At 35.9% G+C, this 19,969-nt stretch overlaps 2 protein-coding genes across 3 annotated transcripts; one reads left to right on the top strand and one right to left on the bottom strand.

Annotated features, from left to right (window-relative positions):
- The first annotated feature begins 6,406 nt into the window (after positions 1-6,406).
- On the top strand, positions 6,407-8,969 carry LOC18434497 (11-beta-hydroxysteroid dehydrogenase-like). 2 transcript variants are annotated; one of them, XM_088870193.1, is made up of 6 exons: positions 6,407-6,578; positions 7,226-7,417; positions 7,495-7,580; positions 7,705-7,836; positions 8,178-8,339; positions 8,582-8,969. In XM_088870193.1, the coding sequence occupies exons 2-6, from the start codon at positions 7,258-7,260 to the stop codon at positions 8,603-8,605; spliced, it is 564 nt and encodes a 187-aa protein (XP_088726319.1). In that variant the 5' UTR covers positions 6,407-6,578; positions 7,226-7,257; the 3' UTR covers positions 8,606-8,969. The 2 variants fall into 2 exon arrangements, with proteins under 2 accessions (XP_088726319.1, XP_088726318.1); XM_088870192.1 differs by having other exon boundaries at positions 6,503-6,578; positions 8,548-8,969.
- Positions 8,970-10,065: 1,096 nt separating this feature from the next.
- On the bottom strand, positions 10,066-19,654 carry LOC18434499 (putative metal-nicotianamine transporter YSL6). Its single transcript, XM_006844569.4, has 7 exons — positions 19,052-19,654; positions 15,341-15,513; positions 14,272-14,369; positions 13,119-13,256; positions 12,559-12,748; positions 11,864-11,996; positions 10,066-11,330 (listed from the first exon to the last, which is right to left on the bottom strand). Exons 1-7 carry the CDS (start codon positions 19,413-19,415, stop codon positions 10,396-10,398), a joined length of 2,031 nt encoding a protein of 676 aa, XP_006844632.2. The 5' UTR covers positions 19,416-19,654; the 3' UTR covers positions 10,066-10,395.
- Positions 19,655-19,969: the final 315 nt, after the last annotated feature.

Genomic DNA, 19,969 nt, shown 5'->3' with positions numbered 1-19,969 from the left:
ATCGGGCAATTACACCAATCTATCTCAGACAGGATATGTAAGAAGGGGGAAAATCAATAAGAAAACCCCGTAGAAAAAAATAATGAGAAATCATTTTCAAAGCATCCCTCAAAAATGGGTAAAATCATGTAAAATTGGGAAGTCCCTTTCTCCATGCTTAACATACAAAAAAAAACAGAGAAAACCCAAAGAAAAATTGAAATAAAAACAAAAGAAAGAGAGAAAACCCTAGATGACAAAGGCTTGGAATGGGAAAGAAATGAATTGGAATCCAAAATTGGAGATAATTAGTCCTCTCTTTTAGAAGGACTTCATTTTTAGGGCAAAAAACACGAGAAACATAGAGCGGCGAAAAAGGGCAAAGTTAGGGTTGGAGTGATACTGTGAAGTATATATCTATGTTGAAGGCATAAAATACGCCTCATAAGAGACTAAAATTGCGGAAGTACCCTCTATGCATGTGGTGGGCAATCCAACGTTCAAATCCGAATCCGAGCAAAGAAAAGAAAATTAATTGGAGGAGGTTTTTATAGGGCTCAGGCTTTATGCCTCTAATTCTCATTTGGAAGGTGCTTTCGTAACGGAAATTTTCATGATGTCGTTAAAATCATTTTTTAATTTCAACAATGAAATTTGAAATTCAAAAAATAGTATTGATCTTGTGGATCTATGGACACTTACTTTTAGGGTGAAATGAACAATCTAGATAATTTGTATAATATACATTATTTATAGAGCTTGAAATCCTATAATTTTTTTACATCCATAATGTTTAAGCCAAGATGATCGATATAAAGATTTTTTTTTTCACAACCATAATGTTCAAGCCAAGATGATTGATGTAAAGGTTTTATAATCTTTGAATTACAATTCTCAATGAGTTAGGAGACAAGGTTTTACTTATTTTAATAGGATTGCAATCCTACCAACCTTTTTTTCTTTTAACTTAATCATTAAATAAAGGTAAATTAGACATTTTTATAAAAGTATAGTGGTATTTTTTTAAAAAAAAAAGTATATAATGAGACCATTTTACTTTGGTACAAAGTAGTCACAATTGATCTTGACCATTGGATGTGATAGTAAATGGTTGCATTTATTCTATGGACCACACTTAAACTTGAAAAGAAATTATTTCAAACACACCCAAGCTATCAGATTTCACATCGGATGGTTGTAAACAATGTTCGTAAAATCGAACCATAACGGTTAACCGGACATGGGCTTGAAAGCAGTTTAATCGACCTAACCAATAAACAGGCTGATTCAATCATTTTGACCGGGCAAGTCTTGGGCGGTCAAAAAAGTGTTGAAAAAAATATACAAAAAAAATACTAAATTAAAAAGTATATAAATAATGATTAAAACAAAACACATTCAAATGAAGTTGAAAATTAATGAAAAAAATGGATTTTAATGAATCTATGTGTGCTTAGCGGTATTTTCAAAAAATTTCGAGAAAGATGGGAAAATATAAAAGTGAGTATTAATGAACAAAACAATTTTTAATTTTTACCATAATGTAAAGAATATTAAAAAATAGATTTCAAATCAAAATCCTTATTTTTTAGAATTTATATACATTCTTTTGAATTTTTTCTTTTTAAATACTGATCGATCACCAAAACCGAAACCTGGCAGTGGCCGATTTTGATCTAACCGAGAAGTTAGCGGTTAGATTGCCCGGTTTTTCCAATAGTGGTTGTAAGTATATGTTATCTCCTTGTATCAAAGGTAAAGTGACTCATTGTATACAATCCCTTTTGAAAATTAGTGTGCGGAACTTTATTTATAGAGTATCTTTCCCATTTAGTAAGAATTTCAATTTTTACCCCATTATGAAAATGACAAAAGTATCATTTGTCTTTTAGTGATATTTACACAAATATTATTACTTGATGAGCAATATATCATTATTATTATTATTATTAAATACACCTCATATTTAGTAAAAGATGCAATTTATATCAAGCCAAGGCTCTAAACAATCAAAGTACAGTACACCTTCAAATAGTGTCGTGAAATGTGGTTTCAATACTGTAAATCTTTATGATAGCCTTAAAATATATTTTTCATCTTTAATTATAAATTTTAAAGCTTATAAAATGTTGTAGATCGAACTTATCTATGAAATTTTGAAATTCAATGTGTTACAAGATGCACTATTTTCAAAGCTTGAAATCCATTTTTCTCTCATGCCCATGCGTCTTGATTTCGAAATGATTAATTTGAGGATATTTAAGCATCAAAACAACCTCGTCTAGTGAAAATTTTGAGGTGGGCTCTAATTTAATTGTTTAAAGCCTCGGCTCTATATAAACTTCTTCCTTTAGTAAATCCACCCATCACAATTTACTTTAACATTAGCTTTTGTAATTTGAAAGGTTGTGACTCGTAGATTATCCATATTTCTTAGTTATAGTTATTTAGTTTTATTTATAAAACTAATCCTACACTCTAAAATTCATAAATATATTTTATTTTAATAAAAAAATTAAAATTAAAATATAATATCTTTAGTTCAAGGTGTTTACAATTAAGCTTGACTATTGGATGTGAAATTGGGTAACTCACTCTAACATTAACCTTTGTAATTTGAAAGGTTGTGAATGGTAGATTATCTCTATTTTTTAATCATATTTGTTTAGTTTTATTTATGAAGGATGCAATTTGTATAGAGCCAAGCCAAGGCTCTAAACAATCAAAGTAAAGTGCATCTTCAAATAGTATCGAGAAATGTAGTTTCAACACTGGAAATCTTTATGATAGACTTAAAATATATTTTTACCTTTAATTATAAAATTTAAAGCTTAAAACAATAGTGTAGATCGGACAGATCTAGAAAAACTTGAAAATTTGCAATCCAAAAATACGTTAGAAGTGTTGGGTTTATGTGGTCTTTCAAGGCATTATGAGAGCTTGTATGATCATTTTATATAATGGAACATAAACTCAGTGGGAGTGTGGTCCTTTGTGGACCATACTAGGCAAATGTTATTTACTGATACTCGGACTAGGCTCTACAAGCTAGGCCAGCTGAGGGATCTACCGATAAGGGTTTAGTGGGTTATCCCTTAATGAGGTCAGAGTATGCCCAGATGAGAGCCAATCGACATTGTGACCCTTGCGTGTGATGAATAGCCTTTAGAGACAAGGCTAAAACATCATCGTTATATCATCACACGACATATACATAGATAGCCGTTTTGAGATTCACCAATAAAGATGATGCGTGTAATGTACGAGAGATTACCTATATGCATCATAGAGTCATGTTTGTATCATGGTCAGGAAGACCATGATTTTTTTATCTCTAGGGGAGAACCTGAAATTCATAAACTGGGATTGTGTTCCCTAGTCTATTGGCTGACTTTGGTGGTCCAATCATGAGTCCCTGTAGTGGACTGTGGGTCATGAAAACTGCTGGGCCAGTTTGAGAAAGCTTGGCATATCGTGATTCGCAGTTGAAAGTGGAGTGCTCCCATATATTGATAATTTCCTAGATCTAATGGATTCGATTCCCATCAAAATTAATTAATTTTAATTAATTTTATGCTATGTGATTTTTAGAATTTTTATTTGAGTTTTTGTGAATCTTATAATATTTTATTTTTGTCATTTGGATTTATAAATTAAACTGAAATTAATTTTTCAATATTTTAAATAAAATATAAGATTTAAAAATTCTAAATATGAAATAAAATATTTTTTAAAAATATATGGTACCTCCATAACATATGGGGCCCAAAATTTTAAAAATGTGGCATGCCCCTACCTATTCACGTAATATTATTGGGAAGAATGTGTATCCTCTTGGTTGACTTATCTTTTTAGGTATAGTCCATTTATGTGATAAGGTTGAATATTTGAGATATTTACTAATTGATTGATTGATCAAATAATTAAAATTTTTGATATATTAAAATATAAGATTTCCTTATTTGATAGGAATAAATTTAAGAAAGGAATGATAAGGCTCTAGCTGTATTTGAATCTTGATAGTGGATCAAAGATATGGATGACTCAAATCTCTCACCCCACAAGTCTCCTTAAATTGACGGTTGAGATGTGACCCTACAAATAAAATCTATGACATAAAAAATCTATAAAATAAAGTCTCCATATGATATACGGATTCTCTTTTATCTCTTTAACCATTCTCTCTCCCTACCCAAAATTTAGCTCTCTCTGAAAATGACTTTGGATTATCAAAGGGAGAGCCCCAATTTGACGCACGCCCCAATTTTAGCTATCTTTCTCCAAGTTGTTTGAGGCAGACCCCAATTTTATCTCTCTCACTCCAAGTTGTTTTGGGTATGCCTAAGCCTAAGTGGTGCTTAGATGGTGTTTTATTCTTGGGTGGCAAAGGTGTGGAATCCCTTGCTAGTAGATATCTCCCTCTCTCTTCATGTTCATCTCTCATCTCTCTAAAAGCATAGTAAGAGGCTTGATCAAGATTATGCCATTGAGTGGATTTTTGCCATAGTAGAAAATTAACATACCAATCATAAATCCCGAGAACCAGCGGATGGAGGAAACTTGACGTGGGGCGTACTAAACCCGGTCGAGGTAATCTCTAGCAATTTTATTTTTTAAAAATATTTACTTCTCTTCTCCTAAATCAACAAAATCTATTTTTCTTTATTGAATAAAGAATTGTATTTGAAGAGGTAGCAATTGAGAACCGATTTATTTTTATTTTTTTAATTTCAAGAGTAGTTTGATTATAATTGGACATTTTAAGTGATCTTGTTTGCCAGTGTAGGGGTACAGAATTTTTTTTAAAATATATACGCCGTGCTTTATCATATATTCTTTTAAAAAAGATGCACTATTTTCAAAACTTAAAATCTATTTTTTTTCTTGTGTCCATTTATCTTGATATAAAGATGATCAATTTGAAGACATTTGAGTATCAAAACAACATTTTCTAATGTAATTTTTGAGGTAGGCTCTAATTTGACTATTTAGAGCATCGATTTGATATAAACCTTTTTAATATAATATCTTTAGAGTCGTATATAATGATATCATTTACTTTTCGTACAAGGTGATCACAATTAATCTTAACTATTAAATGTGAAATTGGGTTGACCAAGTTCTTTTTCAAACATTGTGACATACCCAAGCTATCAAATTTTATATGGAATAGTTGCAAATAATTGTGATATCTCTATATAAAAAGTAAATGATATTTTATAATTTTATATTTATAATATAAATTAGCCACAATTAATCTTGACCCATAAATGTGAAATTGGGTGAATGCATTTATTACATTGATCAAGTTCAAAGTTTGAAAAAAGAGTATTTGGTGGTTATAAATAGTAGTGATCTCTCCGGATCCCCTATGGATTATTGGCTGAGCGACTCGTCGGATCCCCTATCAATTATTGGCTGACTTGGACCTGGGATACTTTTGTACGTGGACACAGTACTTGTCCATCATGATTGTCAACTGCTGGTGACAGCAACCATTACATCATGCAAACCCTAAAATAAATCTGTGAAAGAAAAGTGTGTGCGTAAGCACCACAACAAACCGAAAGAAAATATCTAATAAAAATAAATTGCCAACCCCTTTCAAATAAAAATAAACATCATCCGCCTGCCTATCCTCAAGCCATCAACCACTAAGAGCGAACGGGATTTCCAATCTTCTCGACGGGGTACGGTTTTTGAATTTTAGGGATTTTTTGTATTTCGAGAGGGTTGGTCTTTGTTTGAAGGAGAATTCTTGTCTTATTTTTTTTAATTGTATTATTGGAGTTTATCTCCTTGTATTAATTAATGAATACTGATTGATATATATAAAAAAAGAGAAAAGCTCGGATACATCTCCAAGAGAAAAGATCGATCATTTTCAAGGGGGCAATAGACTTGGACCAGACCAGAGACCCAATATGAGTTAAAAAATTGAACTCGGTAGGTCGAGGTCCAAATCTTTGATCCAAATACTATTTTGGTTTGGGTTTGGAGTCGATTATAATTAAATATATAAACATTTTAATTTTTACGACCCGACCCAGAATCGAACCCAACCTAACCCGTTGATACATGTCCATTCCCTCTTCCCATTAAAACCCATTTAACTAGGCAGTGATTATTACTGTTGAGAGAGAGAGGGGGACTGGTATACAGCTCCATTCTCTCCGCCCATTTTCTTCCTATTTAAAGCTAACATCATTGGAGAGTTTTCAAGTGATCTCTAATCGTTTTAGAGAGAGAAAGTTTGAAGAAGTCTATGTGTAAAAGTGAGGGAAGGATTTGGAGGGTTAGAGAAGCATGGACTTGGCCACCAGATTCGTGCACCTGGTGTTTCCTCCCATTGCCATTTTCTTGCTCACTTTCATCTTCCCTCCCTTTGCTTTCCGCAATCTCTTACTCTCTCTCTTTCGCACACTCAAGACTGAGGATGTGAGGGGGAAGGTCGTCCTCATCACTGGTGCTTCTTCCTATCTCTCTCAATGCGCAGCAGAGTGCAAAAACAAGTCCCAAATGCAACAAAGATGACTCTGCATAACTTGAGGACTAGAAGTTTATGGATCCAGGATACTTGATGTGGTTGTAGATAGTGGGTGTGTGCGCTACATAGAGAGTGAGAGAAGAGAGGACTGTGTGTAAGAGAGAGAGAGAGAGAGAGAGAGAGAGAGATAGTCTGTATAATCTTCATTTTTTTGAGAATTTAAGTGAGAGGACTTGTGTAACTTAACTGTGTTGAGTGTTACTCGAGTAAAAGAAACAGAGGGCAATTGGGTAACTGCATTCTAGTAAAAAGTTTATATCATTTCGGCATCGGGATGTATGAATATGAAACAAAAGTTAGATTTTAGGACCTAAAAATAGTGTATCTTGCATGTCTAGACCATTCATTTTCAAGATTTTCCAAGTGTTTATAAATCTACTTGATTTGAGCCATCATTTTTGGAGTTTTAAGAATTTATATTTGGTGATAAAAATAGATCCTCAAACCATCATAAGAAATTTTAATACCAAAATTAGATTTATGATAAAATTTGGAGGTGAGCCTTAATTTGATTGTTTCAAGGGTTGAACCTTATACAAATCACACCCTTCTTGTATTGATACTGTGAGTAAGTTCTGGTGGTGTGTAGTAAACAGCATATGGAGAGAGAGAGAGAGAGAGCTCAGTATTACTCTACTTGGTTTCCTTGTATTGAATACTTTGACGTGAAATTTGATGGTGTGGTGTAACAATATGCAGCATATGGCGTATAAATATGCAAAGAGAGGCGCATGTATGGTTCTTGTAGCAAGGAGGAGCAACGCCTTCGAGAAGTTGCAGAGAGAGCACGTAGCAACGGCTCAGCCGAAGTGCTCGTCCTCCCTGCCGATGTATCAAGACTCGATGAGTGCAAGAGATTCATTGAAGAAACAATTAACCATTTTGGTCATTGTAAGTACTATGATTTTGTAGTGGATCATTCGCTAGAGAGAGAGAGAGATCGGCCTAATTGAGTTTATATTGCGTAGTGGATCATTTGGTTAACAATGCCGGAGTCGCATTTGTCGACGTGTTTGAAGAAGTGACAAGCGTAACAAATCTTCAAGAAGTTCTGGTAATTAGATCATTTGATCTTTCTGTTTATTGAAATTTGAGTTGTGGTAATCGGCATCATCTTTCTCTAATATTGAAATTTCTCTGGTATTTTTTGATGACTTCCTGTGTACTTTTATCAACAGAATGTAAACTTTCGGGGTGCCATATATCCAACTTATTATGCAATCCCCCACCTTAGAAAAGTCAGAGGAAAGATTGTGGTAGATGCCTCTGCTACAGCAGGGTTTCCAGTGCCAAGAATAAGTGCATACAATGTAAGTGAAAATGAAAGAGAAAATGAGTGCATACAATGTAAGTGAAAATGAAAGAGAAAATGAGTGTATAATGTAAGTGAAATGAATGAGAGAGAGAGATGTTCAATCTCCACCATGTTGAGAGAGAGAGAGCTGCTCACTCTCCACCCTGTTAAGAATCCTTGTTAAGAGTTAAAGACTCATGAGAGAGAGACCCATTCACTCTCCACCAGGTTATAACCCTGATAGAGAGACCTATTCACTCTCCACCCTGTTATGTTAAAGCCCACAGAGAGAGAGAGACAGGGTCCAGCTTTTCTCTATTTTTCAATTACTACTATAATACGCATCATGGTTTTCAGACTAGTAAAGCAGCTGTGGTTAATTTTTATGAGCCAATGAGTATGGAAATCGGGGATGAGATTGGGATTACAAGCGAAACACCCGGTTGGACCGAATCAGAGATCAGCAAAGGCATATTCATGAACTGCAAAGGCATGCAGGTGGATCAAAAGACAATAGATGTGAGAAAAACTACACCTAACTCACTTTAACTGCAAGAGGGCCTCAAAAGATCTTCTGTCTAATGCTCACTAAGCTTTAGCATCAAAGATTTGCTATCTACTTCAATATTTCGCAACAAGCTCTGCTCTAAATGATTTCCGCATTCTGATTCTAGAATTATTGCTAAGCTTCAATGGAATCCTAACGATTTTGTTCAAGCTGGTGCAGGCTTTGATCAGTGCTATGCCAGTTATGCCCGCAGATGAATGTGCAGAAGGAATTGTGAAGAGTGCATCTCAAGGAGAGAGAAACATAACAGAGCCATTCTGGGTCAGGATTTTGATCCTCTACAGGCTTCCGGTCCCTGAGACGGTGAAGTGGTCCTTTGCCCTGCTTTCTCCCACTAAACAATGGAGAGGGAGGCAACTCCCAAGCAAGAGCCTTGAAGATGATGCCAAATCAAAATAGTCACATAATGGAAAGGTGGAAAAGTGAAATCTTTGCTTGACACACAGGGCACTGAGTAACAAAAATTGGCTGTCCAGCCTCTCCTTCTCAGCGACTGTTTTAATAATTTTAGCAATCATTGTATCACATATTTGCATGACTAGTGCAAGAATAAACCTATCCCTCTCTCTCTCCCCCAGTAATCGGCTCGATTTCTCTACATCCAAATGGGATAGGCTAGACGAATCCTGGTATGTCATTTTGCTCTATTGAAGACCGTACTATTAGTAAGGCCATAAATCCCCTTATCTTTTCCAACGACTTAAAACCATGTGATATGCAAATTCATATTAATATCCTTTCTTACAACTTACAACCATGTGCATATGCAAATGCATATTGAGAAAGGTTTTTATACTTCCCATACAACATTGAAGATCTATGTTTCCCTACCATCCAGCTGTCCAATTTTGATCAAGTGAGTCATTCACTGTTTGATCTTAAATCTGGATCTGGCACCTAGGAATATTTTATTTTTAATTTTTTTTATATAAATTGTATGATATGTGCCATCTTCTCATTGGGGCACACTTATAAAAAAGATTAAAAATTATTTTTCGATAAAATATAATGACCAAAATATAATAATGAGAATATTCTTTACAAGTGTTAGTTTAATAGAGGATTGGATGCCCAAAATTTGTGTCAAAATATTTTATATAAAAAAATGAAAAATAAAATAGTGTATAGATGTGACATTGTGATTGAGACAATATTGGCCCTTCATTCAGAATGGAGGGTTGAATAAAGGAAAGTACATAAGTTTTATGTTGTGGGGAAACATAGAAAGCTTGCCCTTAATAGAAAATGTATATGAGTTCCAATTTGGTATTGCACCCAATTACAAGCAGAAATGGTGTAATATGTGTGATAATATGCATTATTTACATGGTACCAGTGTTTAAAAATTCGGATTAAAAATTCGGACAGCAGGGTCGAGCAGGTCGCCCTCAAGTACCAGTTTGAATTCGCCAACGGTTAAATCTTAGTTGTTTAAACTTTTTAAGTAAGGTTTAGAATTCTTAGACACTCTAGAAATAATCCTTCTTTGACATTATTACCTCGAAAACATTTTGGGAGAGATGTTACGAGTCCTGATCGGACCAGTCCCTACCAGTTCCAGTTCTAGCCACAAAAACCAGTCGATCCAGTCCAATTTTGAAACACTGAATAATATGCGCAGGTTGCTAATATGTAGATAAAGACAACCATGGTATCAAACATTCAGGCAAGCACAAATTCACTAAATGTATGCATATGAAGCATTCATGAGCTGTCTTAAATATGCATGTAGAGTAGCTTAGGATGTTGTCGATCCTAATGTATCCATGACACTTGTTTACATTAATGTTCATGTTCATGTACAAGATGCACATGCATCCAAGCTTAGGCATGCTCCCACGTAAATTCTGCTCATGAAAAACTAGAACACTATGTGGACGAACACAGAGAGCAACATGCAGTTGTGTCTTGAAGATCATAAGAACCAGAGAAGCATCATATTTATATACAACACCCATAAGACCAATCCTAATCATCATGCATAGCACGGCCCATCTGACCATTCATTCAGCTACTCGTAGAAGGCCCAAAGGACATACATATAGGAGGATTAATCTTGAAAATTGAAAGCAGGGCTGAAGGAATGGACCAAATGCCATCTCCACATATCAAACCTGATGCAACAGCCCCTGCGTATGCCTCGGCCTCCTTCTCATTGATCCTCTCCCAAACATACAAAATCACCGTCCCCACAAACATATCAATTGCAAAATACGCTCCAATATAAAAAGGTATACCCATTGCCATTGGAATTGGGATATACTTAGCCACCCCTTTAGGCAACACATCCCTCACGAGATTAATGACCAAAGCTGCAGCAAAGAATCCACAGCACATCTCCAAGCAATATTTGGGCAAAGAAGAGAAGCCCTCAACACCCAATATAGCCATCTCCCTAAATATAACTGCATATGGGGCCTTGTATGGACCATCAGGGGAGCCTATATCAAAGGCATTCCAAAACATCCAAAAGGTGAGAGGGGCCAAGACACAACCCATAGCAGTTCCAATCAATTGGCTAACAAACATAGACCGAGGAGATGAATATGTGAGATAACCAGTCTTGAAGTCTTGCATAAGGTCAGCAGCTGTGGAAACAATAGACATCATGACCCCACATGCGCCTAGGCCTGCAAGGACCCCACCATTTGGGCCCACCCAAGAGGCGAATATGAAGAGACCAAGCTTTCCATAAGTGGAGGCAAGGTTCCAGTCAGTCAGGCCACATCCATAAGAGTTACAAAAGGCAAAGCATGGGGCAACAATATAACAGAAGAGGATCAGATACCATTTGAGAGGGGGGAATATGAGGGGAATAGCGACCATGGATATTGCGGCGAGGCCTATGTACCCTGAGGCGGCAATCCATGAGGGTATCTTGTCCTTGAGGAATGTTTCATCCCTTCTTCTCTCCTCGAGAATTAGTTTTGAAACTTCACTATCTGTTAAAATTGCAAAAGTCATGTTATAAACTTGACTATTTGAGCATGCAAAATCAGGTCTCTTTTATGACCAACCATAAAACCAATATTTAAAGAAAAATTAGATAATTCATTTGTATTGGTGCCTATGATCTGCATGGAGACCAATGGGTTCAGCAAATTACAGTATTATGGGATGTAAGTGGAGTCCACAAAAGGGCAGTGGGAACTCATAAAAAAAAGTAAAATTCATCAAAATACCTCTAAGACATGAGTTATTTAACAATTCTATTCCAACTTGAAACAAATGTGTTCTTTTATGGGTATTTTGAAATAAAACCAAAATATGTTGCTAAGATGCTAAATTGTTCAGCTCTTATGTGTATTGTGATAAATTTCCCTAAAAAAAAGGTTTTAATGAACTGATTTCACTGAAATTTGGAAACTGATTTATTACACACACAAAATCAACCTGCAGATGCATCAGTACTTTTTCTCAAGATGCTAACAATGAAAATTTGTGAAAATAAGTGGAATATTTTCATTATGTTCACCTTGAAAATTGTTGACCAGAGGAATCGTGCTCTGCTTTGAGTGTTGAGCGTGTAATTCCCTGATTGTTACAACTAGAATCTTGATCAAGTTGTAAAGCCCATCTCCAAGGATAAGAGCTATTGCTATGAAGACCTGCAAATAATATTAAGGATGGGTAACACTTTTGTCTATTCAGTAACAAATGGCATCATGGAAACCATACTCTTTTTCACAAGTCTAGACAGCAGGGGGAAGTGTAATGATTGGCTTCACCATGTAACTAGTCCAGATGGTTCCATGTTCAATAATATTCAATAAGCTGCATTGGACAGTTATAAAATTATTTCTTTGGTGATGTGACTAAATTTTTACTCCTATATGTTTCATGGTGTACATGTTTCAGCCCTTGCCTTGTTATATTTTTTATTTCCATAACAGACCTTGAGATGACAAAAGACCTTGAGATTCCCAGATCTTAGGTGAGACAGGGCAACCAGTTGCAAGATCATTTAATAAATAAAGTCCCCTTCTTCACCTATTAAAAAAAAATCCGCTTCTTCTAGAAACCCAACTCTTCTTGTTCTAAATAGATAATGCATCCTGGTTTTTTCCTGTAAGCCTTTCTTTTGTTAAAATGCAAAATTAGTCATCAAGAATCCTGGAAATTGCACTTAAATTAATGCCAATAAAGCAGACCCACTTACTTACAGCATACCTTATATCCATAGAGACCTTGAAAGTCATTGTTACCAAGATTTGCTGGATACCAATCACCAGCTCGTTGTGAAATAAATGGCCATAAAAATCCCCATGATACAATCGCCCCGAAAAGCACTGAACAATTGACAATATGTGGACAGATGAGACCACACCCAATATAAGTTGGGCTGAAGTCAAAATAAAATCTGCATAGAGGAAAGAGACCACAACATACATGTGGTCAATTTGAGAGGTTTCTTTGATGATTAAACTAGAACAGACAGCAAAAGAAACAATATCCCCAGATTCTCTTGGGGACATACTCTATAATCCAATAAACTAGGTAAGAACAAAGTCCAATGGGGTCATGAACAACCTATTGAAGGATGGATGGAAATGGAGAGAGAGTGAGAATTAGCAGGATAAGATGTGACCCCAAATGTAGGTCCCCTCCCTCCATCACCGTCCAGTGCCTCAATCACCATCCATATCACTGGACGGTGATGATCCCATTGCAGAATGTAATACCGTAGTCCATTAGATTACCATCATAATACAAGATTCTCACAGTCTTACGTGTTTTTTAATGCTTCCAGCCCAAGACTGGGAAAGTTATCAAAGCCACATGAGTCTCCAATACCACTGAAGAACCACTTAAAAAAACTCCAGAACAAGCTAATGCTCAGATATTTCCCAAGAGAGCTGACTTGATTCCTGCAACTCGAGGATGAGAAAACTTCACATAAAATTCATTAAGTGAAATACAACATCAAGCCATTTCTAGACGATAACTAGAGAAGTGAATAAAGAAACTTCAAACCATGAAGAACACCGTATGCCACTAAAATAAATTCAGTACCTAAGTTGATATTATTCTAGTCCAGATATCAAGCCTTCACATTACAATAACAATGATCCCAACAAATGATGGGAAGAAATCCTTTCTTTAAAGACTTCAAGGATCATACTCAATAATTACAACAGTACATGCTATCAAATCAATGACAAGATGATCACATGCATTACATTGTTCTTTTTTATCACCTACAAATATTGTTGTTCTTATATAGAACTTATGTTAAATCTATTTTCAAGGTTAGTTTCTGTTGCATTGATCACTAGTATATGCTCTAGATAAAGGTCTTTCTTACACCATTTTGGACAAGGGATTTCTAAATATCAATGAATACCCATACAACTGAAACCAACTCACCGAGCATCATAGAGACCAAGAATGCTTTTGCCAAACAAATCCACCACCAACTAAAAAAGATCTCAAGACCACAAAGAGAATAAAAAATATGAACAATTTCCCAATTTTGGGCAATATATGACTCTGAATTATAAATATAAACACTGGAGAAAATAAATAAGTTTAATTAAAATTCTAAATTTTGTTTTCAAAAATTTAAAAGTGAATTTTAATATTAATTTCCTATGCACATCAGCACAAGTATATCTCTGAACCACATGTGCATTACACTTCACAATAGTCAAGAATGGATGTTTGTAGAAAAATACAAACCAGAAAAGCATTGTTATCTTGATCAATAATTTCATTCTAGGTTTCTCCAATTTTGGTTCATTGAAAACAAAACAAGATAAACTTGAGTACATCAATTAAAATAAATCAATTGTATACAAAGGAGAAAATTTTAAACAGAACACACAATTTTCGAAAAAAAAGGGCACTACTCAAACTGGAAAAGTTCTACAAGAAAACAATTACCTCGTAAGTTCAGCACCAGAACTTGTATGAAAGCTATTTATCAACGTAGCTGTGGCTGTACCGCTAGGATATGTGAGCTTGTAGTCCAATACCATTATCTTTATAGAAACACAGTAGAGAAAAGAAACCTATTAGTGCAAATTATTCTTATTACTGATATCTTTTTACAAACTCCAACAGCTTTGAAATTGCTTTCCAAAAGAAGTAGCTGATCATCACCTCTTTGTAGAAAATGAACAGTGTACCATCTAGTTTTACATGGATGTTTGAAGAGAAACTGGATTTTAATCAGTCTTGGAAAAGAGACTGCATATGTCTGGGCTTTTATTTGCACTTGTTGGTCTTGATGGTTAGAAGAAAAACCAGTTGGGTGGAAATGAGGTTTCAGAGCTTCTAAAAGTGAGCATATGCCACAAATGATAGAAATTTTTGGTCAATAGATTTGGTTGGATAGCTAAAACAGCAATAAATAATACCTAATTCCTCTCAACATAGAGGTGGCTTTAAATAGTATGTATACTACTGAGAAAATGGTCGTCGGTTCGGTTGGTGTTCTCTCTCTAAGAGAGAGAGAGAGAGAGATCACTTTGAAAAAAAAAAAAATTCTCACAGAAAAGCCGAACACTATGCTGCTAGATTCCAAACTTATAGTGTAGAGAGAGAGAAAGAGAGAGAGAATCTCACAAAAAAGCCCATCATTGTCCTGCTAGATTCAAATCTTATGGTGCAAGGGAAAGTATACTAAACTCTAATGGACTGAGAGAGATCTCACAAAAAGTCTATCGCGGTCCGGCTAGATTCAAATCTTATTGTGCAGGGGAAAGTATACTAAAATCCAAGGGACTGTGGAAAAGCATAGTCCATCTGGGTCATCACCATTCAATGAAATGGACATTGATGGTAAGAGAGTGAGACCTGTTGTTGGATTTGTGAAATTGATATGGTGTTCCACCCTCTCCCTATCACCATCCATCATTTCAATCGACAGCAATGAACCCAATGGACTATGCTTTCCTCTTTGCTGTAAAAGAATATTTTCGTTATGGGGTAGTTTACTTAGAGCACATACCTTCCTAAGTGCCACAAGACTGAACAAGCCAAGAAAACTAACAACAAACATGAAGCCCATCATCCAACCCAATGATGGATTTTTCACATCTTCTTGCCTATTACCCGGATAATCAGCTCCAATAAGTTCATATGTCCTCTGATCCAAGGCTAGCAAATATGACCCAAAACCTCCTGTTGTAGAGATACCAAAGCATCAGTCAAAACCACAATAACTTTAAAAGTTACTAATCATAATCTCTGGAACATAATATGATTTATTTCTGATCTCTTAGCAAAGGATAAATTTAAATGACATATACTGCCCATTTGCATATATGGCCCAAACAAAATATATCTCATTCGCTGATTTCAATTCCTAGCAAATACATTGAAAGGATTAGTAAACCAAAATGAGTAGCAGTTACTAGCTATATCTTAATATGTAACATATTTCCAATCTCAGTTTTAAGAAAATGATAGATACAAAATTCCAGGTTTCATAGGCAATACAGCCATCTAGAGAGTGAATTTGATTAAAAACTCACTTCATCTGGGATTAATAGAGTCTCCAAACTCAGATGAATATTTTAGACCCAGTATAGTGGTTAGTAAACATTTAACTGGCAACCTTTTATTTGTGCAGTCAAAAGACTTCCATAACTTCAACAAATGAATTCAGTTTAACCCCCAAGTCAAGCACTAAGCACCAATTGGGATTCAGGCTCTAGGATTGGTGGTTGCCGCTTTAAATTGGCATGGCACAGCATCCAAGTTTCAAGTCCCACCACTAACTTAACCCCCAAAATGGTTAGTGTGTTAAAAGGGCAAATAAAAGCGTCCAAGGTTCAAAGGCCAACACCAACTTAACCCTCAAAGTAAAAGAATGATAATAATCATAATTGTATGGTTGAAAATTTGTATTTGGTAGGGGCACTCATAAGGGACAGCTTAGCATCCACTCTAGCCTCCCTATCCAAATCCATTGGTCTTCTGACTCCACGGAGGCAGAAGCAACTGCCCTTCTTGAAGGGCTCAAACTTTGCTTTCCTTACTGCTCGGTGCCCCTTATTATCGTAGGAGACTACAAAAATGTTATAGCTTGGGCTTCTAAACTTTCACTTTCTCATCGAATCTGGCACACATTTTTTATGAGATCCACTACATTTGCAGGGATATTCACGTCTTATGGAGGCATATCTGGAGGAAGGGAAACCAGGCAGCGGACAGTCTAGCTAAAGATGGAGCAGCTTTAGGAGGCGCATAATTTTTTGGGATTGAAATCTTTTTGTTGGTTGCTTTGTTTTTGGCACTGTAACTACTAAAAAGATGTTTTTTGGATTCTACTCTCCCTCATCCCCCTTTTCATAAGGGTTCTGTTTGCTTTCCGTTTGTGGAACAGCAGTTCTCTCCTTCTCTCTGTACTTACTCCTCTCTATATATATAACCGCTAACATTCTCAAAAATTTGTATTTGGTAGACAAAGATCCGAAGGTTAGTACGATCAAGACAAGGGTATGGCACACTTTTTTAAGAATATTAAGAAATATCAAGGCAAGCTCTTACTGAAACACAATCCTCAAAAATGAGGCTAAGTAATATTCCTCAACAAAGGGTCATCCTAATTGATTCTGGCAGTACAGACAAATCCATAGATCCATGGGTAGCTCAACACAGCAATTATTATGTGATATATATCAATATAATAAGCTTGAGGTCATGGTGGTTGGTAGCTAAAGTTAACATGCAACGTAAATGTTCAAGGTCACAATAACCATAGACAGTCTGAAACAAATATATAGGCATCCCTCCATTACGAGTAGCTACATGATCCATGATATTCAACGGCACGAGCATTAGACCCAATCTATGGGATATCAAGCGACACAATTCACCATGTTGGGAAATAGTTACAGGGGCCAGGTTTCATGATAATTTTCTTAATGTTAGTAGTTGTTGGAAACCCCAAAATGAACGTGACTACAACCTGTCATCCACAAAAACAAAGGGAAAACACAACTTCCTAACAAATTCTCAAAGAAGTACTTGCGTTTTTTTCCATCCAATCAACCTCAGCAGTTAACCTGATGGATTTCTTTAGCAAACTAGTAGTATAACACGCATTACATGTCAATGGAGATGTACCCATATGAAGGGTCTCTATGAGCAGCCATATCCTTTGATTGACTTGTACAGGGTTCAAAAGTTTACAAGATTTCAAATAGAAGCCATCAAAGGCTTATCACCACATAAAACAACAAGTTGGGAAACACTATTTGGAAGATAGTTTTTGGAGGGACATGTTCTTTAAAACTACAACATTATCTCCAATTCAATATGAAACTTGTAGACCTATAAAATCTTTCACCTAAGTGTATGGCATCCTAAAGTCATCGAATAGAACTGTGAAACAATTGTATAAGCTGGACCTAAAGAATTCACCATGCATGTCACTCTGTCCTCTACGTCCCATGCCTCAAGAAAATTGTGATATCAAAAGATATTGCTTTGACACAACCACCACAAATGAAAGAGAACAAGGGCTGATAACTAAACTTGCAAATCGGATAAATGTTTACCAGCCAATGTCAAGGTCCAGTATGCAATGGTAAAACTCATTGCTAAACGACACAATTTGGAAAGTGTTACTAATTCTGATATAGAAGTCATGGTTTGTACGAAGGGTTTGTGGAAGTATCGTGTGTTTGTTTTAAAGTGTGAGCTAAGGTTGTAATTAAAATGCTTAGGAATGGTTTTGTTATTAGTTGTATAAGGACACATTTTTCTAATCTTGCAAGATTAAAACTAATATTTTTAGGAATAGGGTTTTCATCAGTGTGGACACATATGGTTTTCAGTTGTGGGGAGGGGTCACAGTTGCGGTGGGAATTTAAGAATAGTGTTCCAAATGGGTAGGACTATACAGAACATGGACTATGAATATGGGAGCATAATATTGAGGCAGCAAATTAGTGAGATGTACCTCTAAGTAGGACAATCCCCTCAAATTGGTTCGATGTATAATATGCTCCTAAGGCCTTGACTCTACAAGATTTTGTTATTTGCTTTCTACCACACTCATGTTATTGGATTCTCTCTCTCTCTCTCTCTGATTACGGATTTGTTCTCTGAAACGAGCTCAGCCACCATAAATAGGACACTAATATAAGCCACGAACAGGGTGCTTCCTTTTCTTCTAACAGTGATGCAAAGAATCCAACCATGAAAAAAATCATGATGATGAACCACTAAGAGAAACAAATTTCTCTTTTTCTTTTTCTTTTAGCAAGGCAAAGAAAATCTGGCTAGGGCAATTCGAACCCGCAACCTAAGGACCAGAGCTCCTAAACTCAATATATATCCAATCTACAAATAAATTTCTAGTATATAACATGTGAAATCCAACCTACCCAAAATATATGCAACATATAAATTTAAGAGATGCACTTCATACTACTGATACTAGAAGAAAAACAGACTTTCTATAAAAGAATTCCTTGCCTTAGCCTCAAAAATAAAACTACGAATAATAGCAACTTCTCAAAATAGAAAAAATTTAATTATAAAAGGAAATTGTTGTTACCATGTTTTTGCTATTCTAAATAAAAAATATGGGTGCAATACTAGCTGATTATTTTTTCTCATACTGCCACTTAAACTGGCCTCAAAAACAATTCTAGAGAGAATGTGCTTTTACATAATCCTCAAAAATAATTCTAAAGAGAGAGCTCACCGCTGAAAGCAAGGCCATAGCAGGCAACAACGCAGGTCTGGATAACAGTATTTTCTTGTCTGGTGAAAGGAGTAGTCCAAATACCCAATTGGGATACAAAACCAGTCCAGGTCTTGATCAAGAAAAAACCCAACAAACCAGCACCGACATTAAGAGAGGGAATTATCCCAACTGTGAGATTGAGTTTATGAGTAATTACACAGAAGAGACCTCCAAGAATAGCACTAACAAACAGGCCCCTGAATGTGATCTGATCTTGCCATGGCGGTATCTTCTCCACAACCTCAAATTCATCTCCAATCTTTTGAGAACCACCCAACAAAGCCTCTGAGATCTCCAATTGTGAAGGTTGGTCAGTACCCATCTCCAAAAACCAGAGGTGGGTGGCGTTGTTTAGAGAGAGAGGCTTCTATGAGTTATCTCCTGGTTAATTTTCCGAGGAGACAGACCAAAAAATTGGATCTTTGGATCCGGACTTTGAGCTGGTTTTGGATGATTCAGCGAGAGAAACCTTGTGTATGCCCTCTGAGAATGGGTGTTAAAGAGAGAGAAAGATAGGAGAGAGAATGGGGTTGTAAGAGAAAACAGAAGTGTGCTGATGTCAAAATAAGGAATGTCGAAGAGATTCCGATGAAAACAGAATGGTAGTTGGAAAAAGGCTACATGATCCACGTGATCGAGACGTCGATGATCAGTATATTCCGCCAGGATTCATATAACATTCTTGGGGTAATGGTTGGCGCAGCCCGGCCCGGCTTGTTCGACCGGGCCCACTAAGAGCTCTGTTACAAACTGTAGCCCGAGAATTGGGGCTGGGTTACAATTACGACAGGGCCAAGGCCATGACAAAGTCGATCATTTCGATTTCTTTTATTTATTTATTTTACCTTTTTTTTAAGTTGGTTCAGCCCTGCTAAC

Source organism: Amborella trichopoda, chromosome 6 (assembly GCF_054954075.1).
Source record: "Amborella trichopoda isolate Santa Cruz 75 chromosome 6, AtrichopodaSantaCruz75HAP2 v2.0, whole genome shotgun sequence".
Taxonomy (NCBI): domain Eukaryota; kingdom Viridiplantae; phylum Streptophyta; class Magnoliopsida; order Amborellales; family Amborellaceae; genus Amborella; species Amborella trichopoda.
This window is presented reverse-complemented; position numbering and strand designations above follow the sequence as displayed.